Below are 18,181 nucleotides of genomic sequence, written 5' to 3' on the forward strand. Positions count from 1 at the left end.
CCTTTCAGTAATTCATAAGTATGCACTGTTCTACTTATAGTTCTCATTTTACAAATTTTGTCAGCTGTTTTGTTTTCACGTCTATTTCTTTCCCGCCTTTCTTTGTGATCTAATCTTCCCCCTTTTCAGCTCTATGATGCAGTTTCCTTCTTGCCTTTTTTTAATGAACATTTTTACACGTTAGTCCTCTTCCCTATACAGCTATGCCTATGTTTCTTTATCCCCCTTCCCAGTTTTCAGTTCAGCTCTCCAGCGGCCTCCTCTGTGAGGACAGGTTTCCTTCTTTCCTACTGACATACTTGTCGCCGTCCCCTCTTTCTAGTGTAGCTCACATTTCTGTATTCTTTCAAGGACATACCACAACGGCTAAGGGACTGATCTGGACTGGGAAAGATGGGGACATTTCCTGGGAACGAGAGAGGGGAGAACAGGAAAGGGGCCCTAATAGTGAAGTGGGGCAGGCTGTATGTCAATCACCAGAGAACCTTGGTGAATAGAACCTTTGCTAGTGACCTGGTTGAAATTTGGCCATGGTAGTAGGAGAGACCACAGAGCTGTTTTGAACAGATTCAGAAGCCTTTTTAGTTGTTAAGGTGGCTCTGTTAATTCTTAATAATTAGGATCATTCCAGTAAATAATCATAAATTAGAACTCTACAATGTGCAGAAGCTTCTGTACAGCATCTTTAAGTGGGTATTGTCTACCCTTGGAGGAAGTCATTGTGAAGATGTGTGTAGACCTGTTTCTTATACCCAGAGGTGGCCCCTGTAGTCTGTGCTAGTGACAGCGTGGGCACTGTTGTTTACTGCTTTCCCAGCATGTAGTTAAACCCCTGGGTAAATAAAGGAACTTGATTTCCGGGTCTGATGGTCTAATGACCATGGAAATAATTAGCCATGTCCCATGTATCCCTCACACTTTGTTTAAAACAAGTCCCTTTCACTCAAAAATAAGGAGGCCAGAAGGGGAGAGGAAGAAAAATGGGACTCAGTTCATAAAACTGAGATGGGCTGAATGGGAAGAGGAAGGGGTTTACTTGAAATTAATTGGAAAAGGCAGAAGAAAGGAAACTGAGCTGAACTGGAAAACACACACTGTAATGACTTATTGGGTTTCTGTATGCTTTTTTCCATTTTGGCCATGAAGGAATTTTTTCCCTCTTTTTTTTTTCCCTAATACAAAAGAGGTTGATCGAAATGTGAATCCAGTGAGGTTATTTCTAACCAGCACTTTGTTCTCTGCTGTTAGTATTGTCCAGGCTCCGTGTTTCCAAGGTCCTGGAAATTTAGGACACATTTTAATGACCTGAAAATCTGTCTTTAAGTATAAATATTAGCAACTTTTAATAAAGGAAATTATATATATTTATTAACTTGCTTTTTTTCTGTTTTCACATTTCTTTTTTTGGTGTGTATGCCTTTGTGACAATTTTTTGAGGAATGACCCCCCCCATGTTGCAGAAATTGCCATAAATGTCCAGAAAAGAATTACATTCTCTCTTTGGACACCTGAACTGTAAAATTGGAACTTATTTTGATACAACAGCCCCTTCCCCTTTAAAATTTTAAAGAAGCATTGCATGATTCACATACATTTTCATTTTGTACATTTCCATATGATAATCTAGGAATTTTATTTTTATTTTTCAGGCACTAGAAAAACACCCCAACTCACCAATGACAGCGAAGCAGATATTAGAAGTCATTCAGAAAGAAGGGTTAAAAGAAACAAGGTCAGTATTCATATTTACATTTTCTATTTTCATTGATTAGTAATTGCTATTAATTGCAAAGCAATAGATGTATCTAGATTTTGATACTGTAGTTGACTGTGAATTAAGTAATTACCTGCAGATTCTTTTGTGATTGCCAAATATTTAGATGACCCAAGATTTCCTTGGAACTGCCTGTTGGCTTAATAAATTACATTCGGCAGGTTAATATAGAATGTACTTTGTTCACAAAGAGCCCTGCTGCATGAATTAGCCCTTCACTGGAGTTACTCCTTGTTCTCTGTCTCCTGTAAGAGGAGATTTTGTTTCTGAAAATGAATAAGAGGACCGCTTTTACAGGCTTAAGAGATAGATTCCAGGATCACTCTGATAAAACCTCAAGTGCCAATAAATGTGGTTACAAATTTAGCCCTCTTATATGTAGAATTCTCCTACTTTGAGTGTCATTGATCAGCTATTGCGAGTCTTTAAAAAAATAACAGTTTTATTGAGATATAACTCATATACCATAAAATTCACCCTTTTAAAAGGTACAATTCAGTGGTTTTTTAGTGTATTCACAAAGTTGTGCAGTCAGCACCACTATCTAATTTTAGGACATTTTCATCACCTTAAATGAAACCTCATCCCCATCAAGTAATCATTGCCCATTCCCTACTCCCTCTGGCCCCTGGTAACCACGATTTGACTTTCTGTGTCTGGTTTTGACTATTCTGGACATTTCATAGAAATGGAATTATACAGTATGTGTGTAGCCTTCTGCGTCTGGCTTCTTTCATTTAGCAAAATGTCCTCAAGGTCCATCCATGTGGTAGCATGAATCAGTACTTCATTCCTTTTTGTTACAAATAATACTCCATTGTATGGATGCATACTGCATTTTGTTTATCTGTGATTGTTCTCTATTTAGGAGAGTCTTTGATTGTCCAAATTTGACAATTTGGGCTTTAGCCATCAGTTTAGGGCCGTGTTGATGATACCACTCAAGGAGAAAAAAGAAGTTGGTTACAAAGTAAAATAAACATTGAGCTGTCATCTGAGTGTGTAATCATCCATGTTACATAGAGTGAATGTTTTTTTGTATGAACTTGTCTACCTACAAGCCATTGGCAGACAGTATTTGCAGCTTGGTGAAAATAAAGCTGCTGAGCTACCTTTCGGATGTTTTTTACTGAGACTGAGATAGAACTGAGAGAAATGAGTATCCTCCTGAGGCCAAGTTTTCCTAAAAACATATCGGTATTACCTGTAATTCTTACTACTGGAAAGGGTGAGTAGCTTTTAGGTGTTTAAAATGGATCCTTTGCAAGTTCGATCCATGAACATCACAATTTAGAGGGGTGTAGGACATCTAGGCTCAAACTTTCATCTCTATGTTGGAGGCCTTTCCTGCCCATTCTGAAGACAGAAGCTGAGATAATGTAATGACACCATTTTCGATCATTGTTCCCCCAACAAACTGGAGGCAACAGTGGGGAGAGAAGTTGCTGACCGAGCCGAACAGCTCTGGTAAGGGTAATCCTGTTCTTCAGAGCCGGACGTCAGTGTGAGGAGTTAGGGAACAAAATGGGAACACCTGGAAATTAATTTTCTCCTTGTTGCTGTCAAAAACCCTGAAAATATTTATGCCATTTAGAAGGCACTGAAAGTGTTTGTGCAGCAGCCAAAAGAAAAGAGGAGGTAAAAAATCTAAGGATATCAACTCCTCTTGAATGTGGGCTCTATGCCAGTGGAATCTGCCAACGTAGACATAAAAACCATCTCCTAGAAGTAGGCTTTTGAAATTTGTTCATTATGGTATCCTTCTCAACAGGAGTGACTACTCTGTGATCAGTTGTTATGCACCTTGAGATATAAAATTCCTGTACCATGCCTCTGAACAGCATTTTAATTACACTGACTATTGTAACAGCATTATTTCCTATTTTTCAAAATGCTGGTCTTCCCAGAATGGTATATTAAAGGGCTGTAAGCATATGTAGTTAACAAAACGCAAAGCAGCGTCTTTAAAGAGTGAAGAACACTGAAATGGAAGACGTAACCTGCTATTTCTCAGAATACATAGCCCTCCCTCTGCCCCCTCCACCCGGTTATTGTGTCCTTCCGTAAAGAAAAAAAAAATTGTTGTTACAAATACTGATAAACCAGTATGGTAGTAGTGAAAGTACCTGCAACGAATTCACAAGTTAAATAGGCAAGGGCACAGGCAAAGAAAGAGACCAGAGTTCTATTAAAGTTCTGTTCTGTAAAATCAGTTCTGCATTGAAGGGCCTCCAACCATACATTTTATGTTCTCATTTCTTTCTACTTTCTTTGACTCTCCTCTCTCCTGCCAATTGTGACCGGTTACTTACGGCCAGTGTGTCTGTGACCACTCTTACCTCGTTTTCTACTTTGCTTATTGGAATCATCTCAAAAATAAAAGTACATGATTTCAGTGAGTTTTGGGCTTTCCTGCCTGTTATGTGTGTTGTTTTAGGGAGCAGATTCTGACATTTATTTTCCCTACTTAATGTACTGTTTTGCTACCTCCCAAGTTCTTAAATGTTTTCCAAATATTTATGGTAACTGAGTAAACAAAGTATAACTGTATTTATTTTTCTTAAGTTACATTTAGAAATTCCCTCATCATAAGGTCATACATAGCTGCTTAATTTCTAGGTATTTATTAATGTGTTTTCCAAGAAATGCAGATTTGTGATATACCTGATAACATGGAGGGGAGTTATTGTGAACGGTACCAAGGTGGCCATGACCTTCTGGTGGTCTCTGTGGGTGGGAGGTGATGGTAGTGGTCCTCCCCCAAACAGTTCACCCTTGTACCTAGCATTTCCAGAAAAGAGAGATTGGGTCTTTATCCATCATCATTGTGAACCTGGATTTAAAGTAATGCCATTTGTTTCAAGTACCATGGGGGGTGGGGCTTCATTCTATGTGCCAGACAGCTCTCCTGTAGGGCTGACCTCACCGTCCTGTAATTTTGTCCTTGTTTGTCTACTTGCGCCCACCTGTGGGCTCTCCAGGGGCAGGGTATATAACACTCCCAACACTCAGCAGATAGTCAATAAATATTTGTTGAGTAAACAATCTTTCTCAAGATGTTAATTTTCTGGGGCCACCTGGGTGGCTCATTCGGTTAAACGCCGACTTCGGCTCAGGTCATGATCTCATGATTCACGAGTTCAAGCCTCGCGTCGGGCTCTGGACTGACAGCTCGCAGCCTGGAGCCTGCTTTGGATCCTGTGCCTCCCTCTCTCTCTCTCTCTCCGCCCCCCCACCCCCACCCCTGCTCGTGCTCTGTCTGTCTGTCTCTCTCTCAAAACTAAAATAAGCATTAAAACAATTAAAAAATGTTAGTTTTCTGGTGCTTGGTGATGACTTGGCTTCCATTTAGAGTCAGAAGCTTCTTTTTAACATTATGTGTTGTATTTTTTCATCTTATTTAATAGTTTGTGTGTTTTAATCAAAACAAACTTAACAGTTTTGTGGGAACCCCATTAAATATATGCACGCTAATAGTCTTTGGCAGATTATATGTGAGCAAGTAAGGTTATTGTATGGTTGCCTGTTTTCAAACGCTGTTAAGTGCCTCTGGCTTAAACTTGTAATTTACAAAAAATACACCAATAATTTTGGCAAAGCTGATACGAGTATTTGAATGTGTTCAGTATATGTGATATTGTTAATTTATTTGACTGTGATGAAATTCTTGACGTTTTATGCTATCTTTTCCTCTTTTCAAGTGACACTTTAAATTGCATACTTTTCAAGTAGACATGATAAAAAGACGACAGCTTTTCTATATCATGCTCTGTGTATCTTTTTCATGTTATTGATGAACTGTGTAGTGTGTGATTAAATTCTATTTGGAAAAGCCAGACTGAAATAAGTTCTTTCCATGTGGCTAAAAAAGGTCAGAAGGACATATGGTTTTTGTTGAAAAAAATAACATCATGGCATGGTTGCCTAGAATTTTTAATGAAAATGTATTTGATAGGTTTTAATTCCCTTCTGTATAATAACATAGAAGATTTTTATCAATACAGTTTTCCTCTGGTCCATCTATGTTTGCTTTGCTGATTCTGAGTATTTCCAGGCTTTTATCACTTTGTGTTTCTGAGTTGTGAACAATTGATAAGGCATAGCTGTTTGGAATGCTTTTTAGATGATCAGAATCTCAGAGTCAATCAAATAGCCATGTTGCTTGTATAGAGGGGATTAAAATGTGCATATTCCAATCTGCTTTTGTGGATGGATATTTGATACGCCTGTTTGGACTGCTTGGCTAAACATTCCTACCTCCTCACGGAGTTAGGGTGCTTCTGTAGAATATGGTCTTGTCTGCAGTGATTTTAGTATGTACTGCCAAAGTGAGCACCTGTCTCCAGTAATTAGAAATATGTTTGTAGAAATAGAGGAGTAACTTTAGTTACCATGTTGGTTTGGATGACATTTGGGGTTGTCCTAATTCTGCTTTTCTGTTTATGGTTTGCTTTTTCAGAAGTTATAATTCCTTTACAAAGAGGACTGAGGGATTTTTAATGCCTCAGGATATATTTTTCTCTGCACATGTAATTTTTAAAGTGATGTTTCCCAAGAAGTATGTGCTTTCAAGTAGCGACATATCCAGGGGCCACAAAGTCAGGGAGTAAGGCTTGCAGCCCTTACGTCACGAGAGCAGAACAGTCACTCATCAGTGAGGGATAATTTCTTAGGTGCTGGGTGTTATCATTACAAGATAGCTGTTATTAATATAACATGAACTTTGATTTGGGTTTCATATTATTTGCTAATAGGCAAATAGTTTTCTAATGGAGGTGGAGGTATGGCAGTCATAAAACACACACACACACACACACACACACACACACACACACAATACAAAAAAACCCTCTGTTGGGTGGGGGCAGGGTGATATTTATGAGGTACATTTTGCAAGATTATAGATGTCTTACTTAAATCTGTTAGATTTCATCAGCCATTTGCAGAGCAACAGTCTATAATCACATACCACAGTAGGGACATTTGAAAAGCTTTACAAACAGTCTCTGTTGTGTTTAGTGTTACTCAGAATATGGACATAGTTTTGATTTTGCAATGTGGAACATGCAATTGACAACCCAAGATTTTGTAATTATTCTGGTATCAATGAGAACTTTTTATTCCTACTGATAATTCTTAGAATAAATTTGTTTTGAGCTAGTAGCCTTAAGGTTTTGCATGTTTTCTGTTTTGCAATCTCTGTTATGATATGCTGAAATTAGAATCTCCACTTCATACTGTTGTTTATTAAAGATGTTGCATTTTTCTAGGGGGATAAATGTCAGAAAATTCTATTACCATGTATAGTGACAAACAATAAAATTTCTTGGCATTTCTCTTGGTGAGATTTACGTTTCTAATTAGTACTATAGGAGATGATTCTTTGTTGCTGCTGAAATGTTTTGTCTAGAGATAAGAAAGAAACACAAATAATTTCTACTGCAAAATCAATTCTTATCTCCAGACTCCATGTTGGCATCCCTCCTTTCACACTGAAATGGTGGTCTAGTTTGTGCTGAGGCATTTTAGAATTACAGTGTGAACTCACAGTGTTACCCCTGCCATTTGCTAACATCTAATCCTCTCATTGTGTAAATGGTGTGCACAGTCAGCTACTTAGCGGGGGCAAATGAGACAATGGTGTTATTAAACAGAAACATAGGGCAATCTGCATTTATTTACGTATGTGTATAGGTGTGTGAATGTGAGTGTGTAAGCAAGCCTTGAGAATAATTTACCTCTTAGCTGACATAAAATTTTACTCTTCATCATTACTCAGATTAGAAGTCTCAATCAGTCAGTCCCAACTCCCTTCGTCATGCCCCCATTGCCAGTTGGTTCTTAGGTAGTGTTAGTTTTACTGCCTAACTACATCTTTCCTTCTTTGTATCCCTACTTTTTGCCATTCATTCTGCAGTTAGAGTTTCTTAACTTCTTTTAAGAAATTTGCACTTATAATTTCTTAACTAGTTTTAGTGTAGTATCTTCTTATCTGGTCTCTTCAAATCCAGTCTCCCCCTTTTTAAATACTTTTTTTTCCCCTGAAACAAACACTGCCATTTATGGTAGATTTCTTAACTGACAATCCATAATACTCCAGAGAATATATTGCACCTAGTAAACTGTGAATCAAAAGATATTGTCAGTTGTATGTTTGGTGATAATTAGATGAAATTGGGTATGGTACTTTTTTCTAGTTACATGTTATCTGAATAAATGCATGATATTCCAATAACGTAGGCTTTATGATGCGAATGATGAAAACATACATTACATTTTATAGCTGGGATTTTGAATTTCCAATCCAGTCATTTATATGTATGTTTGGTTTTTCCCAAAATATGTCACTTAAAATGTCAGTCATTGGCATTGTGCATAATTAACTTGTTTCAAATTAAATGGTATAAAACTGAATAAAAAAAGAATTTAACATTTATACATGGATATCACTAATTGTTTAAAAATAGCTTTGCAATCTGTCATAAATTAAGCTTTCTTTAACTTTTTTTTTTAGTCTCAGGTGCACAACATAGTGATATGATAGTTCTCTACATTACTCAGTGTTCATCATAAGTGCAGTCACCATCTGTCACCATACGTTATGACAGTATTATTGACTCTATTCCCTATGCTGTACTTGTAACCTCCATGACGTAATTTTTTTAAGACAGGAAATTTATAACTCTTGATCCTATTCTTCTATTCCATCCTACTTTTTTTTTTCTTATTGTGAAAACGTGATTCAGGGGAATAAGATTGTATATTACTTTGGAAGCATTTCCCAGGTTAAAAAATAATTGTGTGAAACATTACCCTACAAGGTTCCGGCTCCTGGCACTACCTAATCAAACTGGGCTTCGGCAGCTTTAAAGCCTTAACAGCCAAGCATCTGATGTTGCAGCCACAGGTGACTACGTGCCTTTGGCTCTCACATTTCCCCCGTTAGCTTCTCGTGATTTTGGAAGTTAGAAGCAGAGCCCCATGAGGCGTTCATGAGCTGTGTCATGGGTGTGTGCATGCACATTTGTGTGCATTTCTACTGGTTGTCACGTTGTTTCGTAAGAGGCTGTAAGATCAGGTCGCTGAATGGAGAGGTTGCACTTTTCAGATCGAATGCCTCACGCTAATGTAATAAATTCGGAACAGGCCTCTTCCTAGTTCCCTGACTGAAGTCATATTAATAGTGATTGGCTTAATCTGCTCAGGCTGTCGTCACAAAATATCTTAGACTGGGTGGCTTAAACAATAGAAATTTATTTTTCGAAGTTCTGTAGGCTCAAGGTCCCAGGTCAGGGTCCAGTGGTGTAGGTTTCTGGTGTTGGCTTTTTTCCTGGCTTGCAGATGGTCCCCTTTTCAAGGTCCTCACATGTCCTCTCCTGGGTGTGTGTGTGTGTGTGTGTGTGTGTGCAGAGAGAGAGGGTTAGCTCTTTGCTGTCTCTTCTTGTAAGGACACTACTCCTATCAGATCAAGGTTCCATCCTTCTTAGACCTCATTCAACATTAATCACTTCCTTAGAGGCTCCATCTCCAAATACAACTACACTGGGGGCTAGGGCTTCACCATATGAATTTGGGGGACACAAAATTTCAGTTCATAATAGTGATTCAGAATTTGGAACTTTAGATTGCTAGAATTTATGGCATAACATAAGAATTATGTTCTAGAACTTTGAGTATCTGATTAATCTTGGAGGGTATTCATAACAATATGCTTAACACTGTACCGTGCTTCTGTTTTTATATACTCCTAATAATGTGTTTTCATATATTAGTCTTAATGTATAAACCAATAGAATACCTGGCTTAAATTTTGTGTTCAAATATAATGTGTATATTCATATAACATAAATTGATTTGGATTTTATTTGCAACCTTTGGTAAAAATAGCTCTGGTGACTACATATAACCCTCAAGGCATCAATATTCACTAAGGAATGCAATTATAGCTTTGAAATAGCCATTTCTTAATACATCTTTTTATTCTGTCAAGCTTTCTTTCTCCATTCTTCCAAATAATTGAACAAAAAAAGGTAATTTAGGTGATTTCAGCCTTATCAAGATCTAGGTATAATTTACTCCAGAAATACTGAGCTCTCTATAAATATTTCAGTACAGAAATAGAAGCAGAAATGGATGTAAAATTACATTGTATGTGAGTCTAAGTATCCTATGCAGATGAAAACCTTTGGAAAGGAATAGACATTAAACTGGGGTGATTTTATTTGATTTTTTTCTAAGTGGTATTTTTCTCTTTATCTCTTAATTTCATTGCTTGTGCTCTTAATTGCCACATGCCTAAATGATTTTAGTTTTGCTTTGTTGTTTTGAAGTTGACAACATAATTCAAATGCAAAACAGTTGATATGCTGACATGGGGACTTCTTTTTATAGTTCATTTGTTTTCAGAAGAATAAAAATTATGACATTTTGTTAAGCCAGGTTTTCTAAAAGCTACAGTGTGTAATTCCTAAGAACAAGCCTTAGTTCTTTCAGGACAATTAGAGACTGTTTATCCTACAACTCCTGAGATGCCTGTGCAGAATCAAATTGACAATTGTGGACTGGGATTCTGCCAGCAATTCGGGTGATTTCTATCAATGTGTTTGTGTGTGTGTGTGTGCATGTGTGTGTGCGCGTGCGTGTGCGTGTGTTTAAAGAAGTTAAGATCTGTTGTAGGTGCTGCGCGAGGCTTGTACGCACTCTTCAGTCTGACCAGGTTCACAGTACTCAGGTGTGTAGGTGAGAGCTTTGTCTGGAAATTGGTGGTCAAATTAGGACATCAGAGAAATAAAAATAAAGTTGTGGAGATGTAGATATCATAACATGATGTTAATCAACTCAGCACCTACTAAGTGCCTACTCAGCAGACAGTGTTAGGTCCTGAGGTTTTGTGGAAGCTTTAAGGCATGTATTCATGCTATCAACATTTATTAAGCTCATGCAATGTTCTTGGGACTGTAGAAGTTGCTGGATTAATCGATGAATAAAATGTAGTCCCTGTTTTTGAGGATTTAACAAGCTGGTTCCAGACCATTTTTCTGTGTCATTTTTCAGTTAGGTCTTTTAATCTCTTCTCTGTGACGCATGTCTTCATCCTAGTGCATGATGATCAAATGCATGTATATATATATGTATATATATATATATACACACACACATATGTATATATACACACGCATACTTATATATGTATATGTATAGATGCACACACATATATTTTTTAAATTTAGGGATTTCTAATTCTCTCTTGGATTCTTCATAAAACATATGATATTCCAACATATCAAGAAGTGTTGTCTTTCCATCACAAATATAAGGCCATTATGGTAAGGAATACACATCTATGTGTTCATTAATTTGTTTGGCATAGAATTGAGACACCATGCTTTGTGGAGTATGCCAGGCAAATTAATGAGTAGGGGCTTGATGATTAAAAAAATTCCTAATGAAAAAAATCATTTGTTTATATTAAGCCCAATGCTAAGGACTTTACATGAATTATCTTTTTAAAAGATAATTGCGGTGCACTGTATTTCCCATTTCACTGATAGGAAAATTGAGGCAGGTGAAGTTAAGTAACTTGAGACAATTCATCCAGCTAGCAAGTGGCAGATCTGGGATTTGATGCCTGATTCAGAACCACTTGCATTTAACCTTTTACAATACTTGCAGCCTGAGCCTAAAACAATTTTGATGCAGAAAAGTACTGGTTGTGTGATTCTATTAAGTAAATACCCTCCCCCCTCATGGCATACATATCCCCATTAGAAGCTTTTTGGGCTAATTATTGAGTGTCTTATATGTTACTTGCAGAGGTTAAAGTCTAGCCTATAGATAGGTGTATTGAGACTCTTCTAGCTTATAACCTAATTATAAATAGGATTGAAGGGTGAAAAAGACATTTCCATAACCCATTTACATTTGGAGAATGCAAAGCGGCAGATGAATTTTTACCTCTTATGCTTGTCCAGTGTGAGGAGGATGACTATGAGTGAAGATTTGGGCTCACAGACAGGACCGGGGCATATTTGGATGCGCCCTCTTCCTGTTTGTTTTCCAAGGTAATGCTGTGAATGGGAAACCTGCCTCAGGGCAGGGGTGGATCAAAGGCTTCATAGGATTCTCACTCTGTTGTTGATATTGGACTTACAGATTGAAACTTGTTTCTGGGGAGCTTCCTAACTGTGACCAGTCAAAGCATAATTGCTAACAAAATGTAGATAACCCGAAAGGCAATCTTAGAGGGTGCCGCCTACTCCATTTGTAAAACAACTGAATGGAAATAGATGGGATTGAGTAAACTATGCTTCCATGGGGGTAGTCTAAGTTAGGAACATCATCATTCTCCTTCTAAGAGATGGATCTAGGGGAAGAAAAGGAGGCTCAAATGGATAAGTGAGTATGGTTTCAGAAGCAGCGGGAAATTATCTTAAGCAAAGAATGATCAGATATCCTTTACTGTCATAGGTAATCTGTATCATAACCATTTCTCTGTCCTTCTTCATCTCATCCATCCGTTGTATTTCCACTGGGAGGGGTAAAAATGCTACTCGTTCCTTTTTGTTTTTATTTTTCATTTTTCAAAAGGCAGATGTAAGATTTCCAAGCAGAGCACGTTCTCCGTCAGGCCACTACAGCTAACCTGAATTCATTACTTAGTGCTTTTCTAGCACGTCTGCATGAAATACAACAATTTGTACAATGATTATTATTCAATTTGTTGCTTAATTAGTGTTTATTGAAGGTGACCTGCTGGTTCTAGATACAGAAAAAAAATAACATTCATGACGATGTATTGGAACAGGTTGTTGCTAGTGGGAAAATCTAAATGGCTCACATCTTAAATTCTGAAGCATTAGGATTAGCAAAGATTACTTTGGAATCCCCCTACACCTCCACCCTAAGAAGGAAAGTGCTGAATCAGGAATGCAGAAAGTACTATTTGGAATTACTTAGAACAGATTTTACTGCTCACTTATTTTATCCTGCCTTAATGTTAGAAGTGCTAACTTTTTTTAAATTAGAATTTATTTAGTTTGCTATTTTTAGATACCACCCTTTTGAGTCAGCCACCTATAACTTAATTTTCAAAGGTTTTTTAAAATTTTTTTTTATTTAAAAAAATTTTTTTTAAGTTTATTTATTTTTGAAACAGAGAGAGACAGAGCATGAACGGGGGAGGGTCAGAGAGAGAGGGAGACACAGAATCGGAAGCAGGCTCCAGGCTCCGAGCTGTTAGCACAGAGCCTGACGCAGGGCTCGAACTCACAGACTGCGAGATCGTGACCTGAGCTGAAGTCAGACGCTTAACCGACTGAGCCACCCAGGCGCCCCTCAAAGTTTTATAAATTAGTATTTATGTTGGATACAATGGTATATTCTTCTTTTCTCATAAAAGTGTGATGAAAAATTGTGAAATAGTGTCTATAGAAGTTTGAGTAGGAGCAGATAATTAACTAAATTTTAAATCTAGTCTTTCCCTTAGCCCAGTTTTGAACCACCTGGTCACTCTAGCAATTTTCTAGTCTTACCTAGAAGAGTTTCTTGTGATAGAAGAATAGGGGGCTGAATAATTCCTAACAGTTGAAGAATTACAGCCTTTGGTAACATCAGGGCTATTTTACACAAGGGGTCATTTGCTGTTGTCTTTACTATCCCAACTTTGAGCATTTCTTTTGAGAATTTATTTGGAAGCAAGCTTCCTTAAAAATAGTGCATTCAGAGCAGTCTCTACTGCATTAAGATGCAATGTAAGATGAGATGAAGCTTAACTCAGTACTATAACATTTTCTTTCTGGTAAGGACTTTGCAGATCGTATAGTCTTAAACTTTTATTTCGCAGATCAATAAACTAAGGCTTAGAGAAAATGAGTGGTCCATTATAATAAAACTAATAGATATTTGACTCATCTTAAAACTTAGAAGAGACCAATCAGTTTTGAATTTGAGAAGAAGGTGCAAAAGCCTAGTAGTAAGTGAAGGTAAGTCTGTGTAAAGAAAAGATAAATCTTCCATTCTAAGGTACTATTAGAAGGGACATGTCTTTCAATTGATTTTCCTGAAGCAATGGGTTTTCATTGATCCAGTCACCCTCTATTACCTGATTTTATTTGCCTCCTATAGTACATATTTGTAACACTGTTGGCAGGAGTTAGGGGTGCAAGGGAGATTGTACTGTCATTTATACTTCTGCTAGTGATCTAAGATTCTTGAATCTGGCCTCAGTGGCTCCTTGTTGCCATCAAGACCTTGCCCAAAGGACTACGGGAAGAACAGGGGAAGAGGTTGCAATCACCTTACGTTCCTTCCTCTGTGGGCTGATGTAGGCAGCCAGTGAGCTCAGCAAATGCCTTAGATCATTTTATTGAATAGTCTTATTCTAGTTCTTTGGAATGGCTGTCAGAGGTGGTAATATGTGAAACAAGGGTGAATGGATTTGCGTGTGGACAAGTTGATGCGAACAGGTCATCCAGCACCCATTGTTCTCTGTTGCTATTTTCCCTCTGGGCTCTTACAGCTTGCTCTGCTTTTTCATTCACACTGTGATAATATATTTTTGTTTATGTATTAAATTTTCCTCTGTTCTCTATTTTAAAAATGGACAGCAATTAAATATTTAGATGTAATCACAATAAAATTGAGTGGACTGAGAAGTCCAATGGGTAAATTGTAAACTAATGTGAACTTAAAGTAAAAATCTGGTTTTCACTTATTGATTCTTTTTTCCGGCATTGACAGATCATTTGACATTCTTTATAAATGGATTTTTAGTATATCAGTGCAGTATGGAATATATGTAATGATTATTTTATGGATTAAGTGAGGTTAAACTCAATACAATTTGGAGCTATCAAATTCTTTTTGTAATGAATTCATGATATTCTTCACTTACAATATGATAATATTGATTTCTGACTTTTACTCTGCCTAGCGTTGTTATATAGATTAAAATGTAAAAATAGATTTGAAAGCCTATTAAAATTGTATGTTGCTAATTATATTAAACCCTTTGCAATTAATTTAAATATGTTCGGATTATTTTTCTTAGGTTTTGAGAATTGAGATCCAAGAAACTACTTTTAATTTGTGTTTACAGCACAGCCTGTTTATATAAGCTAGTGTATAAGTTTGCCTGGGTATCATGGAATGTCGAAATAAGGGATTAAGAAAAATAAAAGTTAATTTCTCACATGACATTCTAAAGGTAGGTAGTCCAGGAATGCTGAGTTGAGGTACATCAGGATATCCAGGAAGTCAGGTCCTTCTGTCTTATTGCTCCCTTATCATTAGGATTTTGTCCTCATCCTGATGGTCTTAACATGGCTTGCCACCAAATCTATGTTCCAAGAAGCAGCTGGGAGAAGGGGCACATGCAGTCCCTTTACTGATATCTTTGGAAAGTTGAGTGCATCAGTTTTCCTCTTGTCCCTTGGCCAGATACAGAGTTGCACTTAGCTGAATGGGAAGCTGGAGAATAGTCTGTTGCAAGGAAGCATGTTCCCAGCTAAAATCTAAGAGCCTTAACTATAGGGAAAGGTAGTTTTTGAGGAAAATCGACCAACTTCTGTTATATCTATTTTTAAATTAAATCTCATTCTTGGGCTTGATTTAGGTTAAATATGTAGTATCATTTTTGACATTTGAAAAAGTAATTACCTACACTTGACTTTATGCAAACATTCCATATATTTTCAAGTCTCTGCTCAGCCTGCAATGACCTCCAATTGCTTGTCCTCCATCCCCCACCTCCAAAGCCCAATTCCAGTTTCCTATACCACTTCCTCAGTAAAGGATTGTTTAATTCTGGCTCTAATTCATTATTTTATCCACCCTATTCCATCATAACATAATGTGTGTGTTCCTTTGTTGTAGCATCTAATAAACTCGCTCAGATTTTCTCTTGTTATAATAGGACTGCAATTTCCTTAATGGTAGGGTTCATGTCTCATTGATTTGTCTCTTCCCCATGGTGCCCTTCATATAATAGGCTCATGATATTTTCTGATTGAGTGAATGGAAATTTTAATTCTCCATTTCTGCTTCTAACATAATGCGTTCTCCTGGATAAGTCATTCAGTCATTTTTTAATCTTTCCAGTAAATGGGGGGAAAATTGTAACTCTTTATCTGCATCTTAAGATTGTTATGAAAATAATGTAATTTGGAAAATGTGCTGTCAATTGTAAGATATTTGATTAATGAGATTTTACTGTTTGCTGCCTTATTAAGAATTTGGAGAAATTAATCAAGATTAGATGGGTTTCAAGTCAAATTTGTATTCTAAGATACTTCACAGTAATGTTTTGGCACACTGGTGCCAAAGTGTTGTTTTCAATAAGAAGTATGTAATGTTATTTAATACCCAAGTTTTTATCTAAAATTTCATGAGAAGTTAGAAATGGGGTTTTAGTTTATGTTCTTAACTCAGACTCAGTGATAAGATTGAAAGCCATTGTTACTAGATTAAGCAGATCCTGAGTCGTTTTTAACATATCTGCCAGTGACCAATGCTGGAACTTTAGGCAAGGGTTTTCCCATTTTACAATATACCAGCAAGTAAATAATTTTTAGTCAAATGAGGTGCTTTGGGGAGGTCCTGTTTGTAACTGAGAAACTGTATTTCTTTAGTTAGCTTTCATACTTGGAACACTTTAGCCCTTTGAGCAAATGATATCAATGTGATATTTCTTCTGCTTTCCCACGTTCTAAGCTTCCCTGTTTTAACATGTGGTGTCCTGACAGTACCTCCTCCTGAGTATCTAATTGGTATGTTTGGAGGGGAAAGGTGTCTCAGAGTCCTGTGTTTTTGCACTGTCATCCAAATTTGGTTTGAAATGTGACTGTGAAGCCTCAAATACACCAAATGAAATTTTGGAGAATAGACTTTACTGAAAAATCCACTTTGCTATCTCTGAGGAGGTCTCCATTTGAACATGTAGGAAATGATTAATTTTATGAAAAAAATCTGTGTGATTATTCGTGTGCTTCTGTCATTAAGGTTCTCACAGTTTCGTTTAATATTTATTGAATGTTCATAGTATACTAGGAGTTTTCCATTACACTGAAATAGTTTGACTGTCTGTTACACTAAATATAGGACAGAATATATTTTACTTTTGAGTAGTGATCTGATTTCCAGGATTCTACTAAATTACATGTATGCTGATGCCTTAGCTTCTGTTGATTATTAACCATTACTGCTGCCCTGCTACCTGCTTATCATTTAGGATGCAAATTGTCATCTCCCCTGGGAAACTTTCCCCATGATTCCCAGGCAGAAATATGGTTCCTTCTTCTGTATTTAAAGGGGGGTTTTAAATGTATCTTTACCACAGTTGTTTTTGTTTATATGTCTCTCTCCCATCTAAACTATGAATTGCAAGATAGCTAGTGACCTGCCTCACTCATGTTTGTATATCCTGTGTAGTTCCTACATCATAGTGCATACCTCAGCACATGTTTATTCTATAGAACATATTTAATTATACACATCTTCAGCTGACATCTGTATAAGGGATGGTTTGAGAAGACTATTATACTTACTGCATTTGGTCAGCCTCTCAAGTTATACAACAGAGGGTCGATGTGTCAAACAAGAGGACTTAAAATTTTAGGAGGAGAAGCATAGTATATTGCTGAGCACCGAGTGGACTGTAAGTTTGAGCTATCAACCAGCTGGTCTCCTTTTCGGTATGGTATTTTGTAAGTCCTTTGCCTAGGTGATCCATTTAGGTTTTGCATTTTCCTTCTGAGAGCTATGTCACTTTTTATGAGATGCAGTGAAATTAGTGGGAGAGTGTCCAGGAAAAAACATAGTGAGTATTATGTTTGATAGGAACCTCAGATCCAAACCTATCTAACAGGTTTCTGGATATTTGATGTCAATGGAATAGTTGGCTTTGGAACCAAAGTAAATATTGAGTGGGTAGAGGAGGCAGTGCACTGGATGGACATTACCAAGATTTTTCATTTTAGTGTCTACTGTATGTAGCTGACAAGGATGGGATTAGTCTGGCCCGTAGAGCAAGTGAAATGGAGATTAGAAGACAGAATTCTATTAATTTTAAATGGAATTATATATGACAAACAGATAGCCATTTGCTTAATGCAAATAATAATTGAGGGTAAGTACATAGAAAATAATGCTGCAGTGATTTAACCCATTTAATTGTATTCCAGACACATTCTGGAAATAGAGAAACTTAGTAAGATTTTGTGCTGCAATTGAAAGTTTTAGTTTTCAGCATTAGTTTGAGAGAGGGGTACCAAAAGGAAATATATAGTCTTTAATATTGTAATAAAGGTCTCAAGAAGATAAAAATAGTGAATTCTCTGGTTTAATTTTGAAAACTCTATATAATATCTATCTCTTTGTTTCTTAAGAGCCTATTCATTGAGAAGTGAGAGG

At 36.9% G+C, this 18,181-nt stretch overlaps 1 protein-coding gene across 1 annotated transcript in view; it reads left to right on the forward strand.

Annotated features, from left to right (window-relative positions):
- Positions 1 to 18,181, forward strand: part of ASXL3 (ASXL transcriptional regulator 3) — a 175,287-nt gene that overhangs the window by 30,953 nt on the left and 126,153 nt on the right. Inside the window, exons 2-3 of the mRNA XM_060613566.3 lie at positions 1,650 to 1,732; positions 12,707 to 12,709. Of these exons, the coding sequence (XP_060469549.2) occupies positions 1,650 to 1,732; positions 12,707 to 12,709 (86 nt within the window). The remainder of the gene's footprint in view (positions 1 to 1,649; positions 1,733 to 12,706; positions 12,710 to 18,181) is intronic.

Source organism: Panthera onca, chromosome D3 (genome assembly GCF_046562875.1).
Source record: "Panthera onca isolate mPanOnc1 chromosome D3, mPanOnc1 haplotype 2, whole genome shotgun sequence".
Classification (NCBI taxonomy): domain Eukaryota; kingdom Metazoa; phylum Chordata; class Mammalia; order Carnivora; family Felidae; genus Panthera; species Panthera onca.